This window comes from Gavia stellata, chromosome 1, assembly GCF_030936135.1.
Source record: "Gavia stellata isolate bGavSte3 chromosome 1, bGavSte3.hap2, whole genome shotgun sequence".
Lineage (NCBI taxonomy): Eukaryota > Metazoa > Chordata > Aves > Gaviiformes > Gaviidae > Gavia > Gavia stellata.
Genome location: NC_082594.1, coordinates 65,075,542 through 65,101,617, shown reverse-complemented (window position 1 = coordinate 65,101,617; position 26,076 = coordinate 65,075,542). Strand labels below are relative to the sequence as shown.

Below are 26,076 nucleotides of genomic sequence, written 5' to 3'. Positions count from 1 at the left end.
TGTGTATATGAACCTGTATGGCACTGGCTTTTGCACCGTAAGTGGGTGCTTGTCAGTGTTCCCACCTCGAAATGCAGCCTGAGAGCTGATTTAACTGCAGGACCAACGGAGTCCCACAGGTGAAAGTCACTGGGGAGGGAGCAAAGGGAGAAGGAGATGGCAGAACTAGCACCATGGCAGAGAGGTCACGACTAGAGAGTGCTGTTCCCCAGCAGCTGTTGGGGTAGCTCTTTGTCGACACATGTGTCTGCGTATAATGTAGAGTGGCCCTGGTAATGCTTGAAGTTCTGCAGGGGACTCATCCAGCCCACAGCCAGCCTGACTGTGGAGCTGTGCAGGTGATGTAAAACTGTGACGGCTGCTCCTTCTGTTAGTCATGCCAAAAATGCTGGAGTCATGTTTCCACGTGAGTGAGCTTTCTCAGATGCTTCCTGGCAGTGCAAGACTCCAGATTTTGCTGACTCTTCCCCCCTCACTCCCGACCCCCCGACCCCCTCTTCCATTCTGCATGCTGTCAGGGGCTCAGCCCCAAAACTTCTGGGTGAGCCAAGATCTTTACAGAGCTCCTACACAGATTCTTTGCTTGTCTTCACAGTTATGTTTGTGTAATTAATGACTCGTTACTTGTGTGGCCCCAGAATTGTATAGCTATAGCACAGATAGATTCTAGCGCTGAAGAATGTGCAGTGGCAGTTTTGTCATGTTAAGCATCCTTAGTGCATTTGAGGACGCTTGCCCTGTGAGCATATAGCAATAATTCTGTTTGACTGATACCCACTTCACACTTTCAATAAGATACTGAAAATGGTAAGTGCAACTGAGGACAAACAGATGATATTTATCGTACATGTTTATTTTAATCCTGAAAAATCTTCAGGGCCAGTGCTCCCTCTGGTGGTTAAAAATACTCTTTCAATAAAGAATTGGATATTCCCCACCTCCATTTCTTCACTAATGTAACACTGAGCCAATTACAATTCTGTAACACATGTTTGAAAGAGTGTGGAGAGAAACACAGTGGCTTGAGAGTGCTACTCAGATCGCACAATAGTGTTTCCCACTGTGCAGTGTAATTACTGGTCTAACACCTCGAAGCCAGCGCACTTGAGTGCTCACAGTTACAGCAGCTGAAGGAACAAATACAGACCCTGCATTCACCTCTCATGTGGCTTGGGATAGTCCGGGTAGAAACCACCTACGGCATTGCAAGGCTGTTGTGCATTGCTGTAGATTTTACAAGGTCATGCTGGAGCATCAAGGTGTGATGAATGTTTTGGATGATGGGTTTTCTCGTTAACAGTTGCACCTAGGCCTCAAACTAATCTCTTTCAAAAGCAATGTTTGAGGCTGTTTCTAAAATCAGGCTGAGGATAAGAGGAAAATAGAAAAGCACGCTGAAATGTCAGGCCCTATTTCTCTTTTTGGAAACTGCATCCTCAATTTTCATTTTGAAGCAGTTGGATTTCTTTGCCTCACATGCCCTTAGTGGCATTTCAGTTCAACGAACGTTAGCTTTTGGGAAGTAGGGAGTATGTGTGTTTGTGAGCGAGAAAGTCTGAGCTTATAATGATGTTGGAGTCAGCAGCCACACTGGTCTGAAGACGGCTTCTCCGGCAAGATCAAGCGTTTGTTGGCTCCCAGCTCAGTTCCTCTTGCAGCGAAGGCACAGCTGAGGAGCTCTGGTGGATGAACTCCAGCAAACCCCACTGCGCTGGTGTGAGAAGCTGCTCTTGCTGCCTTTCCATCCTGTGTCCTGCATTGCTATGTCCTCCTCGCATCGGTTTTGGCAGCCGCGTGGCCACCTGATGAGCTCCTCCGCTCATTGAGGGCAAAGCAAGCTCACTCAGTAAAGAAAAATGAATAAACATAGTGAGCTGCACTAGTGTGGTGGAGGCTGAGGGAATTATACCAGCTGGTGTAAAGAAGAGTGTGGTGGCACCATCCCTTTAAAAGGAGGCGGAGGAGAAGAGCCACCTTTGCTGGGTAAGATCAGCTCAGTTGCCTTTTGACCTATATCTCCCTAAGACTGAGTTTCATGCCTTTTCGGCTGAAGGGCAGGCTCGTGTCTGTCCTGCTATCTCAGCTGCAGGGCGATCACTGGCAGAGGCAAACGAAGCATCTTTCAGATGGCTTTGGGAAGATCTGCACATCGTTATTCACCACGTGCCTGAGTCTCTGGAGAGCCTGAGAACATTGTATTTGTACGGGCCCAGACACCCTGTGAGCCCACGCTTCTGGAAACAGTTGATTTATATCCATGTTACAAGTCTCTCAAGTCTAAAATCTCCCAGTCCAGCAGTCCCTAGACAAAATAATAGGGGAAATAATTTATAATGGGGTGGTGATTATTTCCTCCCCCTCAGCACTTAATTTATTACAGCTGAATCTTCTGAAACTACTTACTTCATGTGACTCCCTTGTTTAGCAATGTGCAGTTGTTCCATGTGTCAAACAGCATTTCATGGCTGATTTGGAAGGGTAGGTGCCAGAAAAAGTGTTAGCCCATGCAGTCATGCTCTTAACAGGTTCACCTCTGTTTAGAAGTCCATTCAATTGCTTTTAATTTGAACTATCTAATGCAAAGGCATTTGGATGCATTTCACAAAAGCTGGGCTAACACAGGCATCTTGCTTATTAAATGAGTGCGACAGCGACTGAGCACTTGCTGTCTTCTTACGTAGCACCTTTGCATTTTCAGCAGCTGAGTGGCAGAATCTTCATTTTTGTGAGCTGAGTAATGACTTCTCCTTTGTGCTTTCTGACAGTTTGCATTGAATCAGCAGAGGTACAGATGACTCGGTTACATCTGTTTTAATTTTTGAGTCTCACGAATTGATTTGTAAGAAGCAGAAGCTCTTTCAGTATTACTTGCCAAGATTTTGCAGCTGTGAATATTGGAACTTGAACAATACATAGCCCTTGCAGTCAGTCTCATGCTCTTCACGCATCGCAGCTAGAAATCTCAGCGCTGAGCAAAAAATAAGTGGGGTAGCAGTGGTGATCTGGTGCTTGCCAGTTTATGTAGTGTGGATGCTTAATGAGTTGCAGCATAAGTGTAGTGCAAACACTAGCTGTTGGGCTGTTTGGCTGGAACATTGAGTGAAGAAAGGAACTGGGCAGGCAGGCAGGGAAAGGATGCTGCTCAAGTATTTCTTTGCAATGCAAGGCGTCTTCAGAACATGGTTATGTCTGTACTGCACAGCATAATAAGCAATAGCTTCATCTGAGCTTGAAGTACCAAATAAGCCACTTTGGGTAGGAAAGCAGCAGTACAAATGTTGCTACCCCAGTGATCTCTATGGTCTAATCTACCCAGTGACATTAGGACACGTGGAGCTCTGCGTTCACATGACTTTACAGCTTCTAGATGGTAGAGTTTCTGTACTCTCTTGTTTAGTGTAGATACTTGGAGACTGACAGAATTTTACTGTAATTTAGTGTAGTTTCACTGATGCCAAAAAAATTTCTCATGGTGGAAGTTGGTACTAACTGAAGCAGGAGTATTGAAGTAGGACCTTTGTTCATTAACGCTGCTTCTTTCCTTACAAGTTCTGGCACACTAGTTTTCTAAGACTGTTATACAAAGAGGCAGTCTGATACATGGACTAAAGAAAGGGACTGGAACCCAGGAGACATCCCTAGGTCTGTTACTGGGTCTTCGTGGAATAGGTTGTCCTAACTTCTCTGAGTTTCCGTGGATGGCATGGAGGAGTAAGGTCCCATTAATGGTGTAGCCTGAAACCACACAAGTTTGGGCTACTTACCCAATACTTACTTTGGACTACTTACCTGAAACTTTCTTTGCAGTAAAATCAAATGGGAAGGCAGAGTAGAGGAAGAGGTGTAAGCGGTGTGTAAATCCATGCTCCTCTGTTAGAATAAGTGGCCAAGGTGGCAGGTTGCATGCAAGGAGGGATCCGGTAGCTCTCACATGCAGTGACCTTTATGTTTCCTTACTTCTCTCTGGCAAATCACAGGCAAAAAGATGAGCTCAGTTCCAGTATGAGAAACCATGAGTCTGCAGTGTTTGGGATGGTACAGCCCTCCACATGTTCAGGAGTTATGCTCTCCAGGCCTTGGGACATCCAGTAGCTTGACTGGATGTCCAGAAGTTCTGGACAAATAGCCAGTTATTCTTCTTGTTGGCCTAACATTTCAAGTCAGTAAAATAAAAAGTTTCTAGGGAAACCTGGATGTAGCTTAACTCAAAGTGACTCGTTATGGTCTCGGTTCTGCTCCTGCAGCTGTGTTTTACCCATCAGGCAGGGCAGCCTGGGAGGTTAAAGACAGCCTTGAGAGAATTGACTATAGTTGCCTTGGAAGCCCAAATTTTTATTTATTTCAAGTCTTGAGTTAACCTCCTTGGCAAGCTGAAGTGGTCATTACCTTAGTGAGTGATTTACAGGCACGTTAAGGCTCTTTTACAGTGCCAGCACAGTCTTAAGGGAGCCTTAGACTAAGTGAAAAATCCGATCTGTAAACCTCAGTTTTATCTTTCCTTAAGAATAGAGGAAAGACTATTTCCCTGTGTTGCGGGGTGCAGTGGTTCAAAGTGTGTTGAAATCCTCAGATGGACAGAACTCCTGAGTGCAGAAAGTATTAGTCATGTTACACAAGACTTATATTTCTCTGTGGGTGTCAGAATAATCTTGTTTTCTTCTCAGTTGCACATGTTGTGCTTTCCTTTAGCAATGGAAACCCCTGTTCTATGTACTTGAGTGTCTTCTCCCTCCTTAGTCCATCTCCCAGCAGGTCATGAGAGCAAGTACCCTGGGTTCAGTGTGAAATCCTGGTCTGAAGTGACACAACATCTGATTTTGTAGAAATACACTTGTTCCTACAGTGCTAATTAGCCAGCCAAAGTATGGGTTTAAGAACCTCAGTAATCTGTTTAGCATTTCAGATAGTCTTCAGATTTTTGATTACTTCAACATTTATTCAGAGACTTGGATCCTGGTACATTCTTCCTTAAAATATTTTTCAAAACAATTTTAGTTACTTTAGAACTTGGACTTTGTACCTCTTACAGCTGACCTAGAAATATATTTCTTCAGCTCTTCTGTGATTTGCTTTGTTTTGCTGTGTTTGTGGTCTAACACACTGCCTCCGGTCTGGGTTACTAGCAAACTTTATTCTCAAACCATGACAAAGAATACTGGGGAGTAAATAGAGGAGATCATGCCATTTTGGCACTTCAAGGAAAACCTGATTGTTTGCCTCAGAAAGTACCTTTTTATTGAAAAATTTATGTTTGTGGGAGGAAGGAGACGAAACGCAGCAGGAGAATTTTTCCTGGCAGGAAATTTTAATAAATGAGTGTTATATTGATTTCACTTTCTCATGCTCTTATTGTCTCAGTTATAGTTTTCTCCCCTCCTTCCTCCTTGGCTGGGCTCTTCTCACCTGTCAGTCACCTCTCTCTACCTTGTCTCTTCGTCTTCTTAACAAAATCCTGGCCAAGGAGCTAAAAACCAGTATCAACCCAATAACTTCACAAATCTTCCAATTCCTCTCATCTTCTGAAACTGTAACTAGCGCCATGTCTGTGGGTCATGACTCTGCCTGCATATCATAACCTTTTCTTTGCCAGATGCCTGTTATACCTACTTGAAGAGTGAGCTCTCCAAGACTCAGATGTTCTTCTTATGTGCTCAGTCCTCAGCTGACCCCTGCAAGTTACCAGCATATTGCTGGGAATCTTTGTCCGGAGCAAACAGGAGAGAAGTTTCTTGCTATTCACCATCCTAAGATCCAAATACTAAATTGTTTGTAATTGAAAGTAGCAATCTCATCTTTCACTGTTTTGCTGAAAATACTTAAATCTTTGCGTAGCTTCCTTTTGTGTGTTGTGAACCTTGTTAATTTTATTTTCTTGTTGGTATCCTTTGAAAATTGGTCTGTGTTCTGAGTTTCTAAAACAGGTGCCATGTTTTTTAGCTGTTGTCCAAACTTGTATAGCTTTTCCTTTTTGCAGTTGCTCACTAATGTTTTATTCATCCAATATTCCCACATTTGTTGGACAATTTGAAGTGTTTCTCCCTGTTTCACACCACACCTTGAAAGGACAACTCTGCTTACTTTCTACATGGAACGTTTGGCTTTTGATTTGCTTGATTTGCTGTTTTCAGACTTCAACATGCATAATTTTTTCCCTCTCCCCTATGTGTACATTTTGCAGCCTTTATTCAGTGTATCCTCTTGGTTTCACTGGGAGTCCAAGTATAGTGAACATATAATAGCTGCAATATTGATCTAGAGTGTGGCTGGATTTTCTGCCTTTAGATTTATCTGATTTAAATACATCTGGGGTTTTAGGGAGAGGGACAGCACAGAAAACACAGATGTCCCATACAGCATTAAAGAAGAACCTATAGGATGACACATGCAATATGTGTGTTCAGCTTCTTGGGAAGATCCTGTATCTCAAAGCACTCTGTCTCTGAACCATCCTGAAATGCCAGACTAAGTGACAAGCCTGGTCTCCAAAATCTGCTGTTGTGAATGATGTATAAGAAGAGGAGTGGTATTGGCCATTCATACAGTAGTCACTGAACAGTGGTATTTGCGGTTTTCAGGAATTCAATTGCTGATTTGGGGTGTTAGATTTTCTACCAGGATTTAGTGGTATCTCTATAGGAATGCAAATAGGTCTTATTAGTGGGAAAGTGACCTTCCTGATCCCAGGGGTATAAACATGCTATGAACAGTGCTATCCAGGGAGACCGAAAAAAGGTTTAATTGACATTCAAAGAGTGCTTTTCTATTATGCCACACTCAGCCTCTGCCAGCCTATTATTGAACCAGAAATATTTCTTTGTTTATAACAATTCTTCTTTCAAATACCAACATGAAATATTTGCTTCTTACCACCTAACAGGTTTCTTCAGCACAGAAACAGGGGATATGTGAGTTGCTTGAAGAAGCAGCTTCAGTGGTTTAGTTGCTAATGAGTTTTCTTCTGCCACAGGGAGAAAGGGGCTTGCCGGGACTACAGGGTGTGATTGGGTTTCCTGGAATGCAAGGGCCTGAAGGTCCCCCTGGGCCACCAGGGCTTAAGGTAAGAACTTAAAGTTTAATATTTAAAACACTCAGATTTCCCTAAATTGTTGTCCCTAGGAAAGATAAAGCTATCTCTTTTTCTTTGCAGGGTGATACTGGAGAACCAGGACTGCCAGGAACAAAGGGAACAAGAGTGAGTTCTAACTTACTTTTTTGCAATTCTGATGTCTATGGGTTTATATGTCTTTAAGTCTCCATGGCTGCCTTCAAGTGCAAGACGGGGTTAGTCTCTTTGAGTTAATCAATGACATCCCCTTGTGCTGCACAGCAATTTCAAAATTCTTACTTTTGCCTTTGAAGTTCTTTCTGTATTGGGCAGTCAGTGCCTTTGTCCAATTGTATTTTCACCTGGTACTTACCACTGCATCAACAGCACTGGTTTTAATATGCCTTTTATATCTTTCTGACATACCAAGAAGCTTTTTTTCCAGCTTGAATATGAACCAACCTTACTACCTCATGCAAAATTCTCCTTTATGTTTGCCATCTAACTTCCTTCAAGCACTCCAGCAGAGAAGCTGACACACCCATGAGCACATATATGTTGAAAGTGTGCACAAGGTGCAGAGCCGAATTAAAGCCAGGGACAAAGATCTCTTGGCTTTGCTAGAAGAGGCTCTGAATATGCCTGTAACCTTCCTGTTGTCATTTCTGTTTAACGTGGCACTTATGTAACACTTATTTAGGCGCATTCTAATAACCGGGACCATGTCTTTTGGAGTTGTGAGGTGCCAAGCTCATTCTGAGCATTTTCACGTTTCGTAATGTAATGATGAAAGAGGATGCAAACGACTTGACCAGTAATGATGCATACATTTTCAGCTGTATCCTCTTGTTCACAGATTTTCAAAATGCCATCTCAGTTTTGTTCTCCATTTGCCTGCAGTTGCTGCAGCACATAGAATTTACTGAATCAACTGCAGTTTCTGAGCTATTACAGAGAGGGTATTACGCTAGATCAAGAAATTCTTATTTCAGTCCTTGATGTTCATGATACCCTGGGGTGTCCTGAGTGTTAATGTAAACTGGCATCTCCTGGCACATGTGTTTGTATGCTACAGTGCGAGTAGACTGTATTTTAGCGATTATAAAGTTTGGAAGATGCAAATATACTGAGCACAGGATTCCCATACATCTTTTCTGCTTTATAGTACATGTATTAGGAAATACTGCATGAATAAATAAGCTGGTAGGATGAAAATTATGTGCCAAGTCAAACTCCTGATTCATTACACTGAAAAGGTGTTCAAGGTTAGAGAGTTGTGTCAACCCAGTAGGTTTTTTGATAATAAGGATGAATTGATACACTGATGTGGAGTATGAAAGATAGAGAAGCATTTTTACAGTGCATTAACATCTTCCACTATGAAGAGGTGCTTACAGTAAATTTCATTTTAGGAACGATGGTTGTGAGAAGACAGCACCTCTACATTCCTTTTTACCTGTACATAAGGCTCCGGTCCAGCTCCTGTTGAAGGAAATCCATATTGATGCTTAAAAAGTTAAAGAGATACAAAAAGTTGCTTTCAGTTATCAATTACTAAGGTGTCATGTTTGAGAGGGTTTGAAGATTAGAGGTATTTTGTCAAGGAATTTTAAAAGAAACTGTTACTTGGTTTTTGACTGTCACCACTGGAGATGCGACTGGGGCTGCAGCTTGTCATTGCTGTTTTGTGGGTTTGTCATTTCAGTTTATGCTTTTGTCAATTGCAGGGCCCCCCAGGAGCATCAGGCTTTCCAGGAAACCCAGGCCTTCCTGTACGTATGAAGTATAGGTATTTTTGCAAAGAACATCAAAGTTTTAATTGTGACATCTGACCTGTATTATTGCTAATATTGCTAATTTCTTTACTTTCTTCTCATGTAGGGCATTCCTGGACAAGATGGCCCTCCTGGTCCACCTGGCATTCCAGGATGTAATGGCACAAAGGTGACATTTACATATGTTTATAACAGCATCTCTGTGTTGAAATGAAAACATCCCTCAAGAATATGTTCCCTACACAAAACCAATTTCTCCATTCCCCTTAGGGTGAAAGAGGTCCAGTAGGTCCTCCAGGTTTACCAGGACTGACTGGGAGCATAGTAAGTAGACTCTTTCATGCTTGATCACTTGTTTCAACCCTGATTCTTAAAATGCAAATATAACTATGTGGAATGATATAGAGTATAAGATGTAAACTATACAATACTGAGGAACAATAACATCAAATACGTCTTTTTTCACAGGGACCCCCAGGACCTCCTGGAATGAAGGTACATTTTACTCTAAGTGTGTTCATATCCTGCTTCTAACAGTAAGAATTAGGGTGAATTCTACACCCCCTAAGACTAGCAATCCTTACTTAAGGACTGAAAAATTGTACTGCCATGTTTCACTTTGTATTCTGTTTTGCAGTCCCACTAAATAAAGACAGTGGGGCAACCTCCAGTTAATAACAATGAATATATGTGTTGTTCCATACAGGTCTTAAAAGTGTAAGTATTACATGGATTACAACAGAAGATTATACATAATCATTAATTATGTATAAACAGTCTGGTGGCCACCCAATTGTGTATAAACATTTAAATAAGTATTATGGTTCAAACATTTGTTTTGATATTGACATTCCATTTGTCTAAATAGTTTCACAGAGATAATGTTTGTGGAAGAAGGTCATAGAGCCCACAATATGAGAAGCATCTAACACATACTAAACAGTTTTCATAAAGAAAAAAAATTAACTAACTAGGCATCTGAGTGTGTTTTGTGAACTGGAGAATGAAGTATTAAATGTCAACAGAGAGCTTTTGCTCTTTCAAATGAACAGATATAATTTGGAACTGTAAGCTAAGTATAAGCCTAAATGTAATCTCAGATTTGTAATGACTTGACTACCTGAAGTGGTAAAATGCCCTTTTCTTTTTCTTTTACATGGGAAGAACTGACTTAGTCTATAAACACTGAAGTACTCGAATGTTTCTTCCCTAGGCATGTATGCATAGGTACAAAACTCCTGAAATAAAATCAGTTATGATATTGCAACTTTGTACAAAAATGCAGAAAAAATGGCATCTTTTGCTATCAAAAAAAGAGACATAAAGAAGTGGATAACGATCAGAATAGTTTTCTAAAGTAAGACAAAGTGAATTCCTTTTTTGAAGAAAAAGGATGCCATAAATGGCTTTTATGTCAAAATTAGGTATAAGACTGAAGATAGCCTGGAAAAGAGATTGTGAGCTTACCACTTCTCTCAGCAGCCAGGTCAGACGCTCCAGTTGTGTGGTGACACTGTAGTAGAGATAGATTCGGTGGGAAAATCTTTCTGAATACCCATTACAGTATAGGCAATTAGGGTATGGAGGAAGATTTGGTACTAGAATCTCTTCAGGTGGCTTTAAAGGACATTTGGCAATTAAGATCTTAACTTTTAGTATCTCTTGCTATGTTTCAGCTGAATTAAAAGAAGTAAGGTGACTTTTTTTAAGTCAGCTTTCCAAATTATTCCGAACTTCGCATAGCTCCAGCTTTCCTCTCATCTCAATATTAGTGGTTTTGAATGTATTTGAATGGATGTTCAAGTATTATTCTTTTTCTTTTCTTATTATAGGGAGATCCAGGTGAAGTGATTGGTCTTTTACCACCTAGTGTGCTAAAAGGTGATAAAGGCTTTCCTGGCCAGCCTGGACTACCTGTAAGTCTAAATCATGTTTGAATAACAGTGAGCTTCAATTAAAATTGTATCAGTATCATGAAATTACCAAATAAATATAACTTTTTAATTATGCCGTTTTAATTTTTCATAGGGTCCACCTGGAACTCCAGGATTTCAGGGACCAATGGGGCCACCAGGGCCTCCAGGAGATCCAGTAAGTTTCCTCTCATGGTGATTTGCACTTTACTTGTAGAACTTTATTATAGGAAAGTTCTACAAGGTGTGTATAGCTGGTGTTTGTTGGGATTTGGGAAAGACAACCTGTGGTTCCAGGCTTCATGTTTAGCGTCCCGGACTCTACCGTGGCAGTAATGACTAGGTAACGTAGTTTTTTCAATAGCAGCTGCTCCTACAGTCATCTTCTCTTCTTGCAGGCTTGGAGGGTATTTTTGTGTGGGAGGTGTTGTAATAGTTATTCCTCCTTTCCCCTCTTCCCCCACTTAATTTACGGAAAATAAACAACAAACCTAGCAGCCAGATCTAAATCAAAATGTTTGCTGAGGTTGTTCTTATGGGCAGCCACAGTAAGTAGTACTGTGGAAAGCAGGATGCAAACTGTCTATTATTATGGTAATTGCCAAATGCTGAAGGCATTTCAGCTATTTGACATTTTGACAGATCTAACAGGCACCTGACATCTTCTCTTCCTGTACTGGATGCAGGTAGCACTAGCAGGGATCAGTTACTTCCATCTGGTAAAAGTCTACCCAGTGTTTCTAGCTATTAACATGAGCTGTGTGAGATTTCTTACCCTTCTGAAGAAAACTGAAAGTGATGCAAAGCAAAATAGTAGTTCAGTTTAGACAGCATTTGCACTTGCTGATGTGAAAAAGAGCAATTTTAATTAAAGAAAGGTGAGGACTAATATTTAGCATGCAAAACTGCAAAAAAAAAAGTCAGCAATAAAGTTATTTTACAGTGCAGTACCACAGACTTTTTTTTTATTGTCTCTTGTCTAGATGCTGATTAGGTCCAACACTCTTAACTGCAAAACAAGGTCTGATGAGATACTTTAGACAGATTCTGTTTGTTTTTATTATTTATTCTAAGTTCTGAGTTATGGACAGTAGCAGAAAAAGACTTTACATCTTGATTTAATGGAAAGATTTGAGTTTTTGCTTTCTTTATAGGATAAGGTATTATTCCAACTAGTGTACTATATACAAAAATATGCTAAAAGTTACTGTCTTATAGGGTCCCCCAGGGCCACCAGGACTCCCAGGCGAGAAGGTAAGACTCTCTTTATTATAAAGATTAACTCTATTTGTTTATTTATTTGTCACACCAGATCCGCAAAAATCTGGAAACTAATGGTCCTAAAGGAGTGGGTTTTTTACACTTTGGGATCTATTTTTATGTCTCAATGGACATCATAAAGAGAGATTTTAAACATTTTCTAGGTTTTTTTCAAATTTGTTTAGATCTGTTATCTCGCTTGATCAAATCAGTAGTAATTACAACTTTCTATGATTATTTTAACTCATCTAAAAATGTCAAAATTTTCACTAAAATGTTGGGAAAAAGCATACTGACAATAAAATTATCTGATAAATTTCATTCTGCTTTTTTCACCAATTTCTGTGATGCAGAACTTAAAAAAACAGCAGGGGAATTAGGACATAATTATTTATTTGTTTCACACGTGCATTTAAAAGACATACTCTGTTTTTTATATCCTCTTTTAACTTTTGCCATGTACAAAATACCTTCATATGTGCGTATGCATGCATGTATGCACTGCTGATAAAAATTGACTAAGTATGTGTAATTTACATTTTCAGGGCTACATGGGCTTGGGCTTTCAGGGTCCCAAAGGTGAAAAGGTAAGTCTCTTGAAAACTTCTAGAGAACAACTGTCAGAAATATTCTTGATACTTTGTTTTAAATAAATAAACTGTTAGCATCAATCAATCAAAGGAGAAAATCAGCATTGTAATTTTTGAAAGACTTGAGTAAATCTATAACTTACACCTACATGAACAAAAGTCATGAATGGTTACAGACTTTATTCATGATAATGTTATACCTGACATTAATTTAGGTCATTATCCTGTTTTCCAGCTGTGACTAGTACCAACTACTTTAGTTTACATTAGGCAGATCTGGAAACATTTGCTCTGTGTATTAGGACTCATCATGAGGTTTATTTGAAATTGATTTAGTTCTGAGGGATAAGATTTAATGTGCTGTCCAGAATTATCAGAATTCATTGTGGTAGGACTCTTGAGGGCCTGTCTGCCTTAGTTTGATTTGGTAGTGTATACTTTTGAAGCTGATCTTTCAGTTGTCCCCTTTTACTGTGTTTTGACTCAACCAGGAGCAGTTTTCAGAGCACACAGACTGATTTACTTTTGAATCAAACTAAGCCAAAAGATGTGCTCCAGGATCCCATTTATTCTCTTAACCAGCATCAAATGGGAGGTAAAACATGTTAGGTTTAATCTGTTACCTCTCCCACTGAGAGGTCTAGCCTAAAGTGCCTTAAGTTGCATTTTCAGGAGCCAAGAAATGCATGCAGTCATGGGTTATTCAGTAAATTCATAGTGTGTCTGAGGCCTTCTCCAGAAGCTTCTCATGAGTGTCATTGACAGAGGCCTTTTGGAGCATAGGTAAATTATGTTACTTAAGTGGGTTTTTTTATCCACCACCTTATTTTTGTATTTGGAGCCACACTATTCCTAATGGATAGAATTTTTTGCAATGTGACGTGTTGTTGAAATTAACTTGTTATCATAAAATTTCTTGAAAAATGTTGGTCATAGAGGTATGTGGAGTTTTCCTGGACTCCTCAGGTTTGTCTTTAGCAAAAAATTAATAGTATTGCTATGCATTACTGCTTGACAGAAATGTATCAAGCCTCTTTGGAAGTGTTTTACTGTAAAAGATAGTACTTTTGCATTATATAAGGAGATGAGGTTCTGACCCTGCTATGGACACATACATACTAAAAAAGTATGATCCACAGTTATCATCTTGAAGTTGGCATTTACGGACAGTTGTAAAGCTGATGGAACACTATAAGCTTTGACTAACATTTTCCTTTAGGCATTGACTTTCTGCACCTGACCTCTTTCCTCCTAATCTCCTTCCTTCTAAAGGAGACACTAAAAAACTTTCATACTATTACAATAATCAATTGGATGTGTTCCTGATATTTGGTATTAATCAATCTTCACCCTAACAGGAGATTCAGAGATCTTTCTTCAGGGCAGTCTCTTGTCTGTTGCCCATTATACAGTTGTGTCTCCTATAACTGTGTATGTAACCCTTTCTCTGACTGATTTTGCTGAAATAAGAATTTTAAAAAACCATTTAGTTATATTTTTAAAAGTGAGTGGTAGTTCTCTTTACTGTTATTGGTATTAATAATGTTTGTTCTCAATGTCAATACTGTTTTCAATGGACTGTCCTGGATTTGGTGTTGACAGGGAGAACAAGGGGTAAGGGGCCCCCCAGGCCCGCCAGGACCAGCACCACATATGAAAGAAAAAGGGAGTGAAATCATAAGGGGAGAAAAGGTGAGACCTTAAATGATTGATCTTCTTGTACTCTTCACTAAAATATGATCAGTAGGAATTAGCAAACGAAAGTAAATCAGGAAAAAGAAAATATTAAGTCACCTACAGCCAATTTTTCAAAAATTTATCCCTCTTTTACTTCATGAATGAATTTTGATTGTCTTTCTAGAGGTTTCTCTAAAAATATATGATAAATGATAAATGCATAAATAATTGCATAAGTAATGCATACAGCAGAGGACTTTCTGAGGAAGGAGGATTGATAAGCATAGTCCTGTAAACACCAAATATTCTAAACATTTGAATTAAATAGCTTATACTGGATTTTTCATACACAGAATCACATTAATGGAATCTGAGTGCTAGTGAATTTTTCAGTTATTGAATTAGGCAGTCTAAGCAATATATACTAGTATAACAAACTAGTTTAATGGATTCACATTTTGTGTTTGTCTAACTTCTTGCACATCGTACTATTAGGCATACTTCTTGCAGTGGAGAACAGGGTTAAATGTGGTTTTGCTGACATGAAGAATTAAATGATTTACAACCTAAATGAGTAACGGTTAAGATTTTGCTTGCTAATCTACATTTTTTTAATAATTTCATTAGGGTGATCCAGGTGAAAAGGGTGAACAGGGAGTCCCAGTGAGTATTGCTTTGGATTTTTTTTTTTAATTACTATAAAAATTGTGAAGAATCTGATAATGGCCCTGAATATCTTTATAGCTATTTGATAAAAGCAAATTTACTTTAGAATCTGGCAGTATTTTAATCTGGTGTGTATTTATTTTCCAGGGATTGCCAGGTTCAGGTTTCAAAGGAGAAAAAGGTGAACCTGGGAAGCCTGGTCCACGTGTAAGTATGCTCAACTTTATCAATACCATAATTACAGTCATTGTATTGTTTCCATAAGCTAATTAAACTTAGTAACCATTACTGAAACAGCAAATTTGCTATATTTCAAGCAACCAAGTTTTGCTGTAGGACAGGTGTACAAGTCAAGGTAGTAATAACATACAGCAATATTAGTATGTAACATGCTTTCAGATAACTAAAGACACCTAACAGTAGCTTGCAGTGCTGAAAGCAAAGGCAAGACTCCCATTGATCCCAACTGAAGCAAGATTAAGTCATTCCAGAACAGAAGGAAAAGCAAAACAAAACAAATCACTCTGTAGGAATGACTTTAGCTAAATGGAACATGTTGAATTTATTTCAAATACTTTTACGTGCAGTCTACAAAATAAGCAGTGAATCATTTTGCTCTGGAGGAGGGAGTCTTGGATTCTAGGTTATCATCTGCCATGTGATTTGAAATTACAGCTTTCAATCTAGAGAAAGTGTTTTTTACCACTAGATTACCACGCGATCTGATACGGGGCCACTCTCCAAGCCTTCTGCTGAAACTGAGCCACTGAATGTCTATGAATAAAGGTTTCATGAGGCTGGAGAGTGTGTATATCGAAAGGGATTGCTATGAAGGGAAAAGTTTCTGGGTCTAGTTCCAGTTTCCTGTGCTGTTGATATATTTTGTCTTGAAGCCTCTTTGACAGGGAAATCCATATGTTATTCCTGGATCTGGGAACAGATTTGCAGGATTCTATTTAATTCTGCAGCTTCTAGGATGTTGAGTAACATAAGCAGTAGGCAGCCGCAATTTGCCTGCTTTGTACCCTCTGCACTGTGAGCTGAGTTAGCACACCTTCGGTTAATGCATTACAATAGCGATTGTTTTGTTCTAGTGTTTCACCCATCATATTGAGAAATTGCATGTATGTGGCTGTCTGTTTAAAACAGAGTGGAACTTGGTGTTTTACAGGGAAAGCCTGGAAAAGATGGTGAACCAGGACCAAAAGGAGAACCCGTATGTATTTTACTAAATTTCCAGTACTGTTTCTTACATTCAAAGCAAAGAACTGTCTATGTATTATAAATGATTGAAATTTTCTCGCCTTCTGAATTGTTTAGTTAAAGTTGTTGCTTTTAGTGAATTAGTGACTGGTTTGAAAATTTAAAACTTTGATGCTGCCAGAGCTAGGATGCAACTATATTTGTCTTTTCTGGTTTTGGTGTCTTCTACATGCAGGGTTTGCCTGGTGGGTTTGGGATTCCAGGACGACCCGGGGAGCCTGGTACGAAGGTGCGTAGCAGCGGCCTTTGCTTCCCATCACACAGAATGAGGAGTTAAGAGCTTGTATGGCATGTTCATGGATGTGCGTTAAAACATAAAGCAATATTAAATGAATGTTACTAAGTTGTGAAGTCATCATTCAGAGACTAGGAAAAGTCAAAAATAAGGTAGCTTAGGTATCCCTGGTTTAGATCTTTTATATGAATTCATTAATGCAGGCTTTATTTTCACAAGGTCTTTGCCCAGCTAGCATATGTACAAACGTACTTTCATAAAAATCTCAGTTTCTCTTTACATAGTGTAAAGCAGTACAGGCCTGCAAACTAACTGCTTACTGCTTATTATAATGGTCCAGGCACTTATCACTTGGAAGTTGTATGAATCTCTGTCAAAGTGCTCATTTGCTAAGGAAATCCTATTTTGTTGGGAAGAAAATCTGACCTGGATTTAAAATGTAAATTGTATTTTGATATAGGGTGACAAAGGTGAACAAGGTTTTCCAGGACCTCCAGGAAGAGTAAGTAAAATAAATTCTTGTTTTAAACTTAAATGAAAGTACAAATTTTGTGAAAGTCAAAGTGCTCAAACAATGAGGAAAAACCCAGAGGCTACATATGTTCTGATCTCATTCTAATCAGTCATGTCCTCATTTTTTCTTAATGGAAACAAAAGTTGGATAAAGTTCTTTTAACTATGTTTGAAATTTGGGAAAGGAGCTCTCAAAGAATAAGAATTTCAAATGTTCTGGACTATGAAAATGATAGGCATTATTAATCAATACAAAGTATCCAAAAGAGAGTTCAAAAGAGTAAGTGTGTCAGTTTTGCAGTCTATAATTTTTTTAACACTTCAAATAAAAAATGGGATTAGTCAGCAACAAATAGATCATTGATGATGCTGCTTCCCCAACATGGGGGAAAATTCCCAACATCTGCTAATTTGATTTGAAAAATGGTGCATACTTCCTGAATATTTTATTGCAAATGTCAGTATCCTATAGGTCAAGCTCAGATCAATGTTAACAGAAATTGCCAGAACAGAATATTTTAAAATTAAATACAAACCTAGGTAATACAAACCTAATGGGTCAGTGCTTAGACCATGCTGAGGTTTCTTGGCATCATTCTTGTTCAGAAAGGCGCTATAAAGCTCTCCACTTAATGCTACTACTGATATGAAGGAATTTTGGTAGAACAGGAAATATTTATTTTCTCCAGTAATACCTCAGCAGCTACAACCCTCTCACAGCAGTTGTTGCATATAGCTGAAATAGCAAGTATAACCAAAACTGCTCAAAATTGTTTTCACAAAACAAAATGGCCTCTGTACCATCAGGTCAAGATGGGGGAGATACAAATGAGGGCACAGTTGTATGTTTCTAGTGTCCTAGTCTTTGTCCTGTGATTCAGGTTATAGATCCTGGACCAGTAGATACCTTTGGTGAAAAAGGAGAGCCTGGAGTTTCAGGTTTGCCTGGACTGAAAGGTCAAAAAGGTGAAAAAGGTATGTATTTTGTCTTGCCTTTTTGATTAAGTTTTGCTTTTTGTTTTCTTATTAAAAGAAATCAAAATCACACTATCTGTGAGCTCAGGAGCTCTATATGACAGTGAAATGTTCCAGATATTTGTTTAATTGCTTTCAGGTTATTACACTTTGTTGTAGTTTGTGGGACGCTTCTTCGCATCATAAATAAGACTGCCTTTCAGTTATAGATTGGAAAAGGATAAACTGGCAGTTAAATAATCCAGTGAGATTATTTAAGAAAGATGGAAATCAACACAAGCATAAAGAGAATAACAATGCAGAGAATCTTGAGACTCCTTTAAAAAAGTCAGTAGCTGAATTTTAATCTTAAAATTGGCTTGCATAATTTACAAAATTCTTCAGTAAACAGGGAAAATCAAGCATTCCCTTTCCCATTTTTCCCATTGCAGACCTCACCCTATTGAAGAAAAATCAGTGGAGAAGACGGCACACAGCAGGGCCTTTTCCCTAAATGTATTATTTGCAGACATCTATAGTTTATTTAACTTAACCTTTGATTCAGTGCATACTAGCTTGTAATGTGTACTTAAATAATATGTGCTAAAAGTTCACTGACGTTGGCACTGCTGACTTCATTGCCTCTCTTTCTAAAGGTTTCCCTGGTATACAAGGAATCCCAGGACCTCCAGGTAGGAATTTATGGCCACTGATTTTGTTCACGTTTTTCCTGTCTTCTTCTTCGGTGAAAAATCCTGAGAGATATTCTCCTTTGCTGCTGCCAGTTACTGCCTGACTTACAGAACACGCAGGCAGTGGCCTCTCTGGGGGTCTGATCATCCCCCAGACCCTTCCTGTAGATTGCTTTGCCCATGTCTCTGATGTGATCCAGCCTTGCTCTTTGTATAGAGCCCTGATGATAACTTTCTGCTTAAATTGAAGAAGTAGTGTGCACAGATTGACAGAGATAGCCCAGAGAGTATGGCTCCATTGGGCAAGAAGAGTTGTGAAATGTGACTACGTGTGTGGGCATGTGCATACGTACCTATGTACGTATACTTATATGAAAATAATTTGTTTTGCTCTCACTTCAGCTCTGTATGTGTTTGCATAAATGTAATAAAACAAGGTTTGTAGGGAGAAATAATAACATTTATTACATCAAAGTAATTCCTGAAGGCTTCCTGCTTTTTTTTGACTATGTCCCTTGACCTAATAAAAGTTATTTCTTTTGCCTGCAAATGTTTGTTGCCATTTTCATAGTCTTTACATCTTCACATCCATGACAACACTGCCATTACATATATATATATACACACATGTGCATGTGTTTGAACTAAACCATGATATTTGCTTTTTAAGAACTAAGCAAATCATCTGTGGAAACCTGACTCTAGCACATCCTGCAGTGATACTACTGTTACCTCCTTTGCTTGCATTTTCTATCTTGACAGTGAGCTAAATATGAAATTAATGTAAACCAGGGTCAGATAGTTTCCAGGAAATTTTTCACAGTTTAGGGAGGAGATACTATATACCGCAGGCTGTAATAGTCCCTAAAGAATTCTGTGTGACAAGACAAGAAAAATAGTAGCTCTTAGTCTGTCATTGCTCTACAGAAATTGAGATTTGTGTGACTTTCATATCTTTCTGTGATGTTGCAGAAGGCTCAAAATGGTTTAGTGATCAAGTCTAGTGATTAGTTGTGAACTGAAATAACTCATTAAAGTATGAAGACCTGTGTGACTGTACAAATAGCTAAAAAGAGATCTTAAATAGTTTTTTCTAGCTGTTTAACTGTTTCTCTTTATTGGCTGTTGTTTGCTTATTATTCCTACAAGCAGTTTTGGTTTTAGCATTCCTGAAATCTGCTAGCTTTGTTGAATACTTATTTACTGAATTTCTTAGAGATGCTGTCCCTTTCTAGGTGTGTTTAAGATTTGGTTTATGATGAGGTAAGGAAGAGTGTAATAGTTTCTAGGTGTAATAGCTAAATTAACTCCTGTGTCACCACTTTTTCCTACCCAGCAAAAGTTGATTAAACTAAATCTCAGGAAGGCAGTTAGTAAAGAATAAGAGTGTTTGGCTAGGGACCTCACCAAAGTGAGTTATTCTGAGCTGTAGTGTGTACGTAACCTCAATTTTGTATAAATCACCAATAGTAAAAATACAGTCCCTTTTTATTTTGTGCTAACATTTTTCTGTTTCTCTCTGAAACCTAATGGAAGCTAACGTGTTGATAATGTTACTGTCTTTCTGCTTGTAATTTTTTTCATGTATGTTTTACTCTGTCCAAAGGTCGACCACTTCCAGACAGGGTAGGATCACCTGGTGTCCCTGGAGAGAGAGGTGAAAAAGGTGAAAAGGGTTCTCCGGGATTCCCTTTACCCGGCCCCCCTGGAAGAGATGGTTTCCCAGGTCCCCCGGGATTGCCTGGCCCACCAGGTCCTCCAGGCAAAACAGGTAGGTAAAGCACTCTTGCTTTTCATGATGAAGACTCCATAATGCATATTGCATGCACGTAAAAAAGGCTAAGAAGACAAGATTATAAAAGCTATAATCAGAATGGATCTACATCGCGGAAGAAACATATCTGAGTTGTTAATGGACCAAGTAAAAGCCATTCCATGATGCAGCAAGCCGCTTGTTTCCTTACTGGGGCAAGGATTCTTTGCTAAATGTTTTTAAAATTTCTCCAAAAGTACATTGCGGACTGTTACAATATAACCAAATAATTGACCTTAATACATATTGGTTTCCTCTGTGCCAATTTAGAGATATTTGTAGATTTTCAATCAAAAAAATAACAGGTACTAATACTGTTGGCATAAAAGATAGCTGTTCAGAATCACAATTACAAGTCCGCTGTACCAATCTATGTAACAGGTGTAAGAACTGCTGACTGAGATACTGGTCTGCTAGAAGTTTTTGTTGTAAAATGAAATTATCTTACAGGAGAATGAGGCCAACACTTGCTCTATAGAGGTAAATGAAAAGCTAGTAAAGATGTGGCAAATACATAATAATATTAGTAGTAATGATAACAAAATTATACAGATTCTGATAAAGCATTTTTAAAGAGATTTTTTTTTTATTTTGCTCTGCAACGAAGCAATGGAAAAAGTACATGTGAAAGTGGTCCATGCCTAATAGCTCCTTACAACTGATGTTTTAACTCTTTTATTGAACTTTTGCTATAGGTGATACTGATATTGTGAGTTAAATTGGCGTTTCAACATAAAGAATAATATCCCTATTACAGTAGTTTAGGTAGTCTAAAACTATTGAAAGGAACATTATTCTCTACTGAATTCCTAAACCAAAATACTTCATTCAAAACCAACTGAAGATGCCTAGTTGTTGCTGTGTTTGCCGATGAAGCAGTACAAAATCCAGCACGTAGAATATGGAATTAAATAGCTAAATCTTACCTTGCCCTAAAAATAAGAGCAATTCCTGTTTTTCATACAACATGTTTCTGTCATTACTTAATTCTGCTCTTTCCCCAAACACTTCTTTAGCTTTCTTCAAGTGCATAATGGGAAACAATTTTTTTTCATTTAACTGTTGTTTGCCCAACTTCACATTAACATTTTGACTACTGGCTTTGGCCAAAATGGTGTCATATTGTATTGGATCAGAACCTGTGCCATATCATCAAACAGAAGAAGCACAACTTGCATTCTCATATCAAGCCTGCTAAATATTCTCATTTGTTACCTATTTCAGTTCCTAATATAGTACGTTTCTTGTTTTCAGGAAGCTTGATCAGTGTGAAGAAGTTAAATAGATGTTAACAAGCTGCTCTTGACCTAGAAAGTTTCCTAAAACATTGAAAACAAAAGTCAGGGTACAAAAAACTCTACTTAATGAATTTCTGCAGAACATCAATATTCTCCATTCTCTTCAGGGTCAAACCAGCAATTTTTCACCCACAGCACTTTTCTTAGCCAAAACTTAGAATAAAAATAGATTTTATGTGAAAGTTGTTTCTAACCTTAGTATGGCAGAGCCTGTCTTTTCTATGTAATTCTTGGGCTTTCTTAAGCAGTATATATGGAATCAAAATACAAAATCCCAGTAAAATTTTTTAAAGTAGAACAAATAGAAAAATAAAATGCTATCCTGACTTACCACTATTCATAGATACATTCAGCTGGGACATTCATAAATGCAGCCCTATAATGGAAATTTGCACTTGTCAAACAATGTTCTTTATTGCATTTCCATTGCAGATGGAATTGATCAATGCCAGCAGGGAGAACCTGGCGCACCAGGTAGTCCTGGACCTCCAGGAAGAGATGGATTTCCAGGAGAGATGGGAGAGAAAGGTAATATTATTTAAAGTGGTTGCTTTCTAATGCTCTGTACCCTGGAGCTTGGGTATGTAAAGAGGCTGAGCAAGTTAGGCTGGATCCAGAGAAAGTGTACTTAAAGTTAGTTAAATAAATAGTTCACGGACATGGAAGATGTTACTTGAGTCTCTGGTGAGTAAAAGAATGATATTGTGTATTGAGTTGTGTGACACAAACTTCACTTACATTTCACTTAGCCTGCACATTGCTGGAGAGTGATAAAGGATGGCTCAGGGCTGAAAGAGGACCTGGGAAGAAAGAAAGGGTTGAGTATAGCCCCATTAAGTGTAAATTGAACTGTTCATGGCAATTTAAGATGTGAATTCTGAGACGAAGAATTAGAGAGGGGCAGATGAGGTGGGAATGGAAATGGTTTATGAATCATTGTCATGAGTATAATTGAAGCTAATATTGTAACACCTAGAAATAGGACTGTCAACCAGGTGGTTTAGCAGCGTTGACTAAATGGACATATAAAAAAATGAGCTGCACTCATTTACACGATGGTTGATCCTTCCTAATCTCATTCTGCTGACTGCTTTTCTAAAACTGCAAAATTGCAGTGACTATAGAAGTTCTCCTTTTTCTGCTTTAATCTTTTTATTTCTTCTATACCCAGTGTATATTTCTTTTCTTATTTTTGATCCTCTTCAGCCTGATCCCTTTTAACTGATCTGTTAAGTATTATCCCTAGGATAAGACACTAGTTGGTTTTCATGCCATTCCTTTAAAAATTTTAAAGAATTTTGAATATCAGTTTACTAATAAATTCTCTTTGAAACATGGAATTAGAAGTACCACATTTATTTTTATTCTTTCAACATGAAATGTATTAAATTGACATTTGTCCCTGAATCCACCTGCTTGTCTTAAATCTTTTCATTGTTATTCATTAGTTTTGTTTGGGTTTTTTTTCAGGTGACAAAGGTGAATCCTGTGCCTTATGTGATAAAGTAGGACCTCCTGGACTTCCAGGACCACAAGGACCACCAGGTCCAGCAGGTAAAAACTCATTAACTACCTAAGAATTAACTAAATAGGCTAAAATCTAAAAAATGCAGCATATATGGTAAACCTAATTACTTTTTGCCCCACTAATCACATTGTTTGTGAAACTAATGAAAGGAGGATGGAATATTCCTATATTTGACCTGATTCCAAATTTCCGATGCAATCAGCAAGAATTACCAAGGAAGCCAAAATTGGCCACAGTGGAGGGCTTTTGCAAACTGTGGCCCAAATATTTTCACAGAAGATTGTGAAAGTGAAAAATAATGTGGGAAGCATTTGCCCTATGTGCCCAGGCTTGGCAGTGGCCCACAGATATGTTCCAAATCCTAGCATTAAATTCTGTGGCCAAGAAAAAAAAATTATTTTTCTGCTACTGTATGAGAGAAGTGCCACATGCAAACAGTGATATTATACCTAATGTTTGTTCTAGTGGCTGTTAAGAAAAATTAATACAGTTTAGGTAGTTTCAAGGCTGCAGTAGTCACACGATAGGTCTAAACAGTAAGGTGAATTCATTCCTAAGTCAAATGAATCATCAACTTTTGAGTTTATGAATGCAGACACATATAGCACATGAGCACATGAATCCAGACAGCTTCACTGACTTTAGCAGCATTATGTTGATATAACTGGGGATGGAATGAGACACTTTGAGAAGGATCACAAAGAATTCATATACAGTGAGCTATTTGTAAAAGCATGTCACAAATAGAATTGTATTTTTGTTTCTCTGATAAGGTTTTCCAGGACAATCAGGTTTCAAGGGTGACAGAGGCTTACCTGGACTTGATGGCCTTCCAGGGGTACCTGTGAGTAATGCCTTGCCAAATTCTATGTGTCCTATGAGGCATGTGATCAAAAAAGGAACTATGCCTAACAAAATAAACTGGGAAGCAGTGTGGTTGAGCTATGAGAGGAAAAAAGAGCTGTCAGAAATGGGTTATATTTCTGTGTTTGCCCATCATATGAACTCAGCAGGACACATGACCTTCTGACTGAGCAAGCTAAGCAGTGAAGTTGGGTAAAAGGTAGGATTTTGCAGGAAACAGATGCAGGTCTGCCCTGATCTTCTCGTGAATCATTCCAGTAACTCTTTGCTGTTGTGTACATATATATTGAGAGAGAGAGACAGTGCCATCTAGTGTAGTGTAAGCAATCTAAATATTAGCATGCAATATACTTTGGCAGTTTGTCTGAATTTTGGGAAATGTGTTCAGTATATTCCATAAAACATAATTAGTTAGCAGGAAAGCTAAGTAGTTTTGAAGAAATAAAGGAAGGCTGTCAAAGTGGATAGTATCCTGATAATACGATCCCTTGTAAATTATGTTGACACAGCGCAACACGGCTCTCAGTGAGTAAGGCCAGATATCAGAAGCAGAACAACCATAAGCACAGCACTTGTCTTAAATGTAACACAAATTACTCCTAGATGAGCGCTGTACTAGCACAACTACATTTGATCTTGTCAGAGCTCACTCGAGTGTCCCTACGTGCACTGTGGTATGCTGTCAAGACCTCCATTAGCATACACATTCCTGTAGTATAACGTGGATTTTGACACCATTCCTAAAGTAAGTAGACTGAGTTTGTCAGTCTTCCCAGACTTTTTTTCCCAAAGTTGTTTTCTCCTTCTAGCTGATCACTTGGCAACATAACTTCTCAGTGACATTCATGTGCAGTAGCTTTAACACACACTGGAGTTACACAAGCTCCCTCTATCACCAGCAGTGAGAGAGAGGCACCTTCAGAAATTAAACCAACCCACCAGTATGAATTCCTCACTCAAGGAATCTGTTTCTCTCCCTTGAGTATAAATAAAGCCTAGATGCCTGAATTCAGCCAACGGAAGTTGGCTAGGATGGAGTCCATTCTCTATTTCCACCATGATAAATAAGATGGTATTACTCAGCAACTGAATTTACTGTAATATCAATGGGATCCATGAAAGAAACAGTGGAGAAAAATAAAAGACATCCTAACGTATTTAAGCTTTTTTCGTGTCTGGCATTTGTTCTCAGCACATGTTTTGCCATACCTTTATATTTTCCTTTTATTGCCTCTTAAGTTCTGTTCATGTCTTTCATCAGACAAGGACGGCTGTTCTGAATGCTTTTAAGCTTGTTTTGCTCTACAAAGTTCAGCCAGGTGGTGATCCAGCATATAGATTAGCTTGGAAAAACTACATAGAGGCCAGCCTCGCAAGATCGCGTTGTTTAGAGCCATGCCAGTGCATCAGAGTCTGATCCAGGACCCACCAAAGCTAATGGAAAGATTACCTTTGACCATGTTCTGGTTCAGGTTTAAGTGGAGGGCACATACCAGCCATAAGATAAGCAGTGGACATTGCCCATGAAGTTTGTGCTTTACTACCCTAGTAAGTATCTCTGATTCACTTGAAGTTAGAGAGACTGTTCCTATGAGAAAAGTTCATATAAGTCCTAGAAAATATGTAGGGAAAAACTGGAATTCTGGAAATCCTATAGGTATATTATTAGGTAGATAATTTCCTCCCAGGAAAGTTTACAAAACTCTTTTCTGAGCACGTGCGTAGTATTCTGATAACTGTGATTGTTAATTGTACAAAATCAATGAATGCTAGTAATGAGGGGAAACGTGTCTTTGCATCAGCTAAATGTCATAAATAAACTACCCAAGGAGAAGCTTTCAGCCTTCAGTTAGCCTTAGCTCTTGTGTAAATAATGGTTGAGTTTTGTATAAGACAATTAATTTAATTTCTTAGACAATCTATATATTTTATTATTATTGTAGTTGATTTAAAAGGTTTTGAAAGAAAGAAAATAATGGGTAGGGCTTGT

The 26,076-nt window shown here is 38.6% G+C and overlaps 1 protein-coding gene across 2 annotated transcripts in view; it reads left to right on the top strand.

The window, feature by feature from the left end:
• The window catches only part of COL4A1 (collagen type IV alpha 1 chain), a 126,542-nt gene that overhangs the window by 65,966 nt on the left and 34,500 nt on the right, over positions 1-26,076 (top strand). The window contains exons 3-24 of one of the 2 annotated variants that reach the window (XM_059825867.1): positions 6,968-7,057; positions 7,148-7,192; positions 8,773-8,817; positions 8,927-8,989; positions 9,091-9,144; positions 9,289-9,315; positions 10,653-10,736; positions 10,849-10,911; positions 11,952-11,987; positions 12,539-12,580; positions 14,186-14,275; positions 14,888-14,923; positions 15,074-15,133; positions 16,098-16,142; positions 16,365-16,418; positions 16,885-16,926; positions 17,819-17,912; positions 18,548-18,583; positions 20,190-20,354; positions 22,127-22,222; positions 23,165-23,248; positions 23,996-24,066. In XM_059825867.1, coding sequence (XP_059681850.1) covers positions 6,968-7,057; positions 7,148-7,192; positions 8,773-8,817; positions 8,927-8,989; positions 9,091-9,144; positions 9,289-9,315; positions 10,653-10,736; positions 10,849-10,911; positions 11,952-11,987; positions 12,539-12,580; positions 14,186-14,275; positions 14,888-14,923; positions 15,074-15,133; positions 16,098-16,142; positions 16,365-16,418; positions 16,885-16,926; positions 17,819-17,912; positions 18,548-18,583; positions 20,190-20,354; positions 22,127-22,222; positions 23,165-23,248; positions 23,996-24,066 — 1,422 coding nt within the window. Of the gene's footprint in view, positions 1-6,967; positions 7,058-7,147; positions 7,193-8,772; positions 8,818-8,926; positions 8,990-9,090; positions 9,145-9,288; positions 9,316-10,652; positions 10,737-10,848; positions 10,912-11,951; positions 11,988-12,538; positions 12,581-14,185; positions 14,276-14,887; positions 14,924-15,073; positions 15,134-16,097; positions 16,143-16,364; positions 16,419-16,884; positions 16,927-17,818; positions 17,913-18,547; positions 18,584-20,189; positions 20,355-22,126; positions 22,223-23,164; positions 23,249-23,995; positions 24,067-26,076 lie in introns of those variants that run through there. The other variant, XM_059825874.1, reaches the window with a different exon arrangement.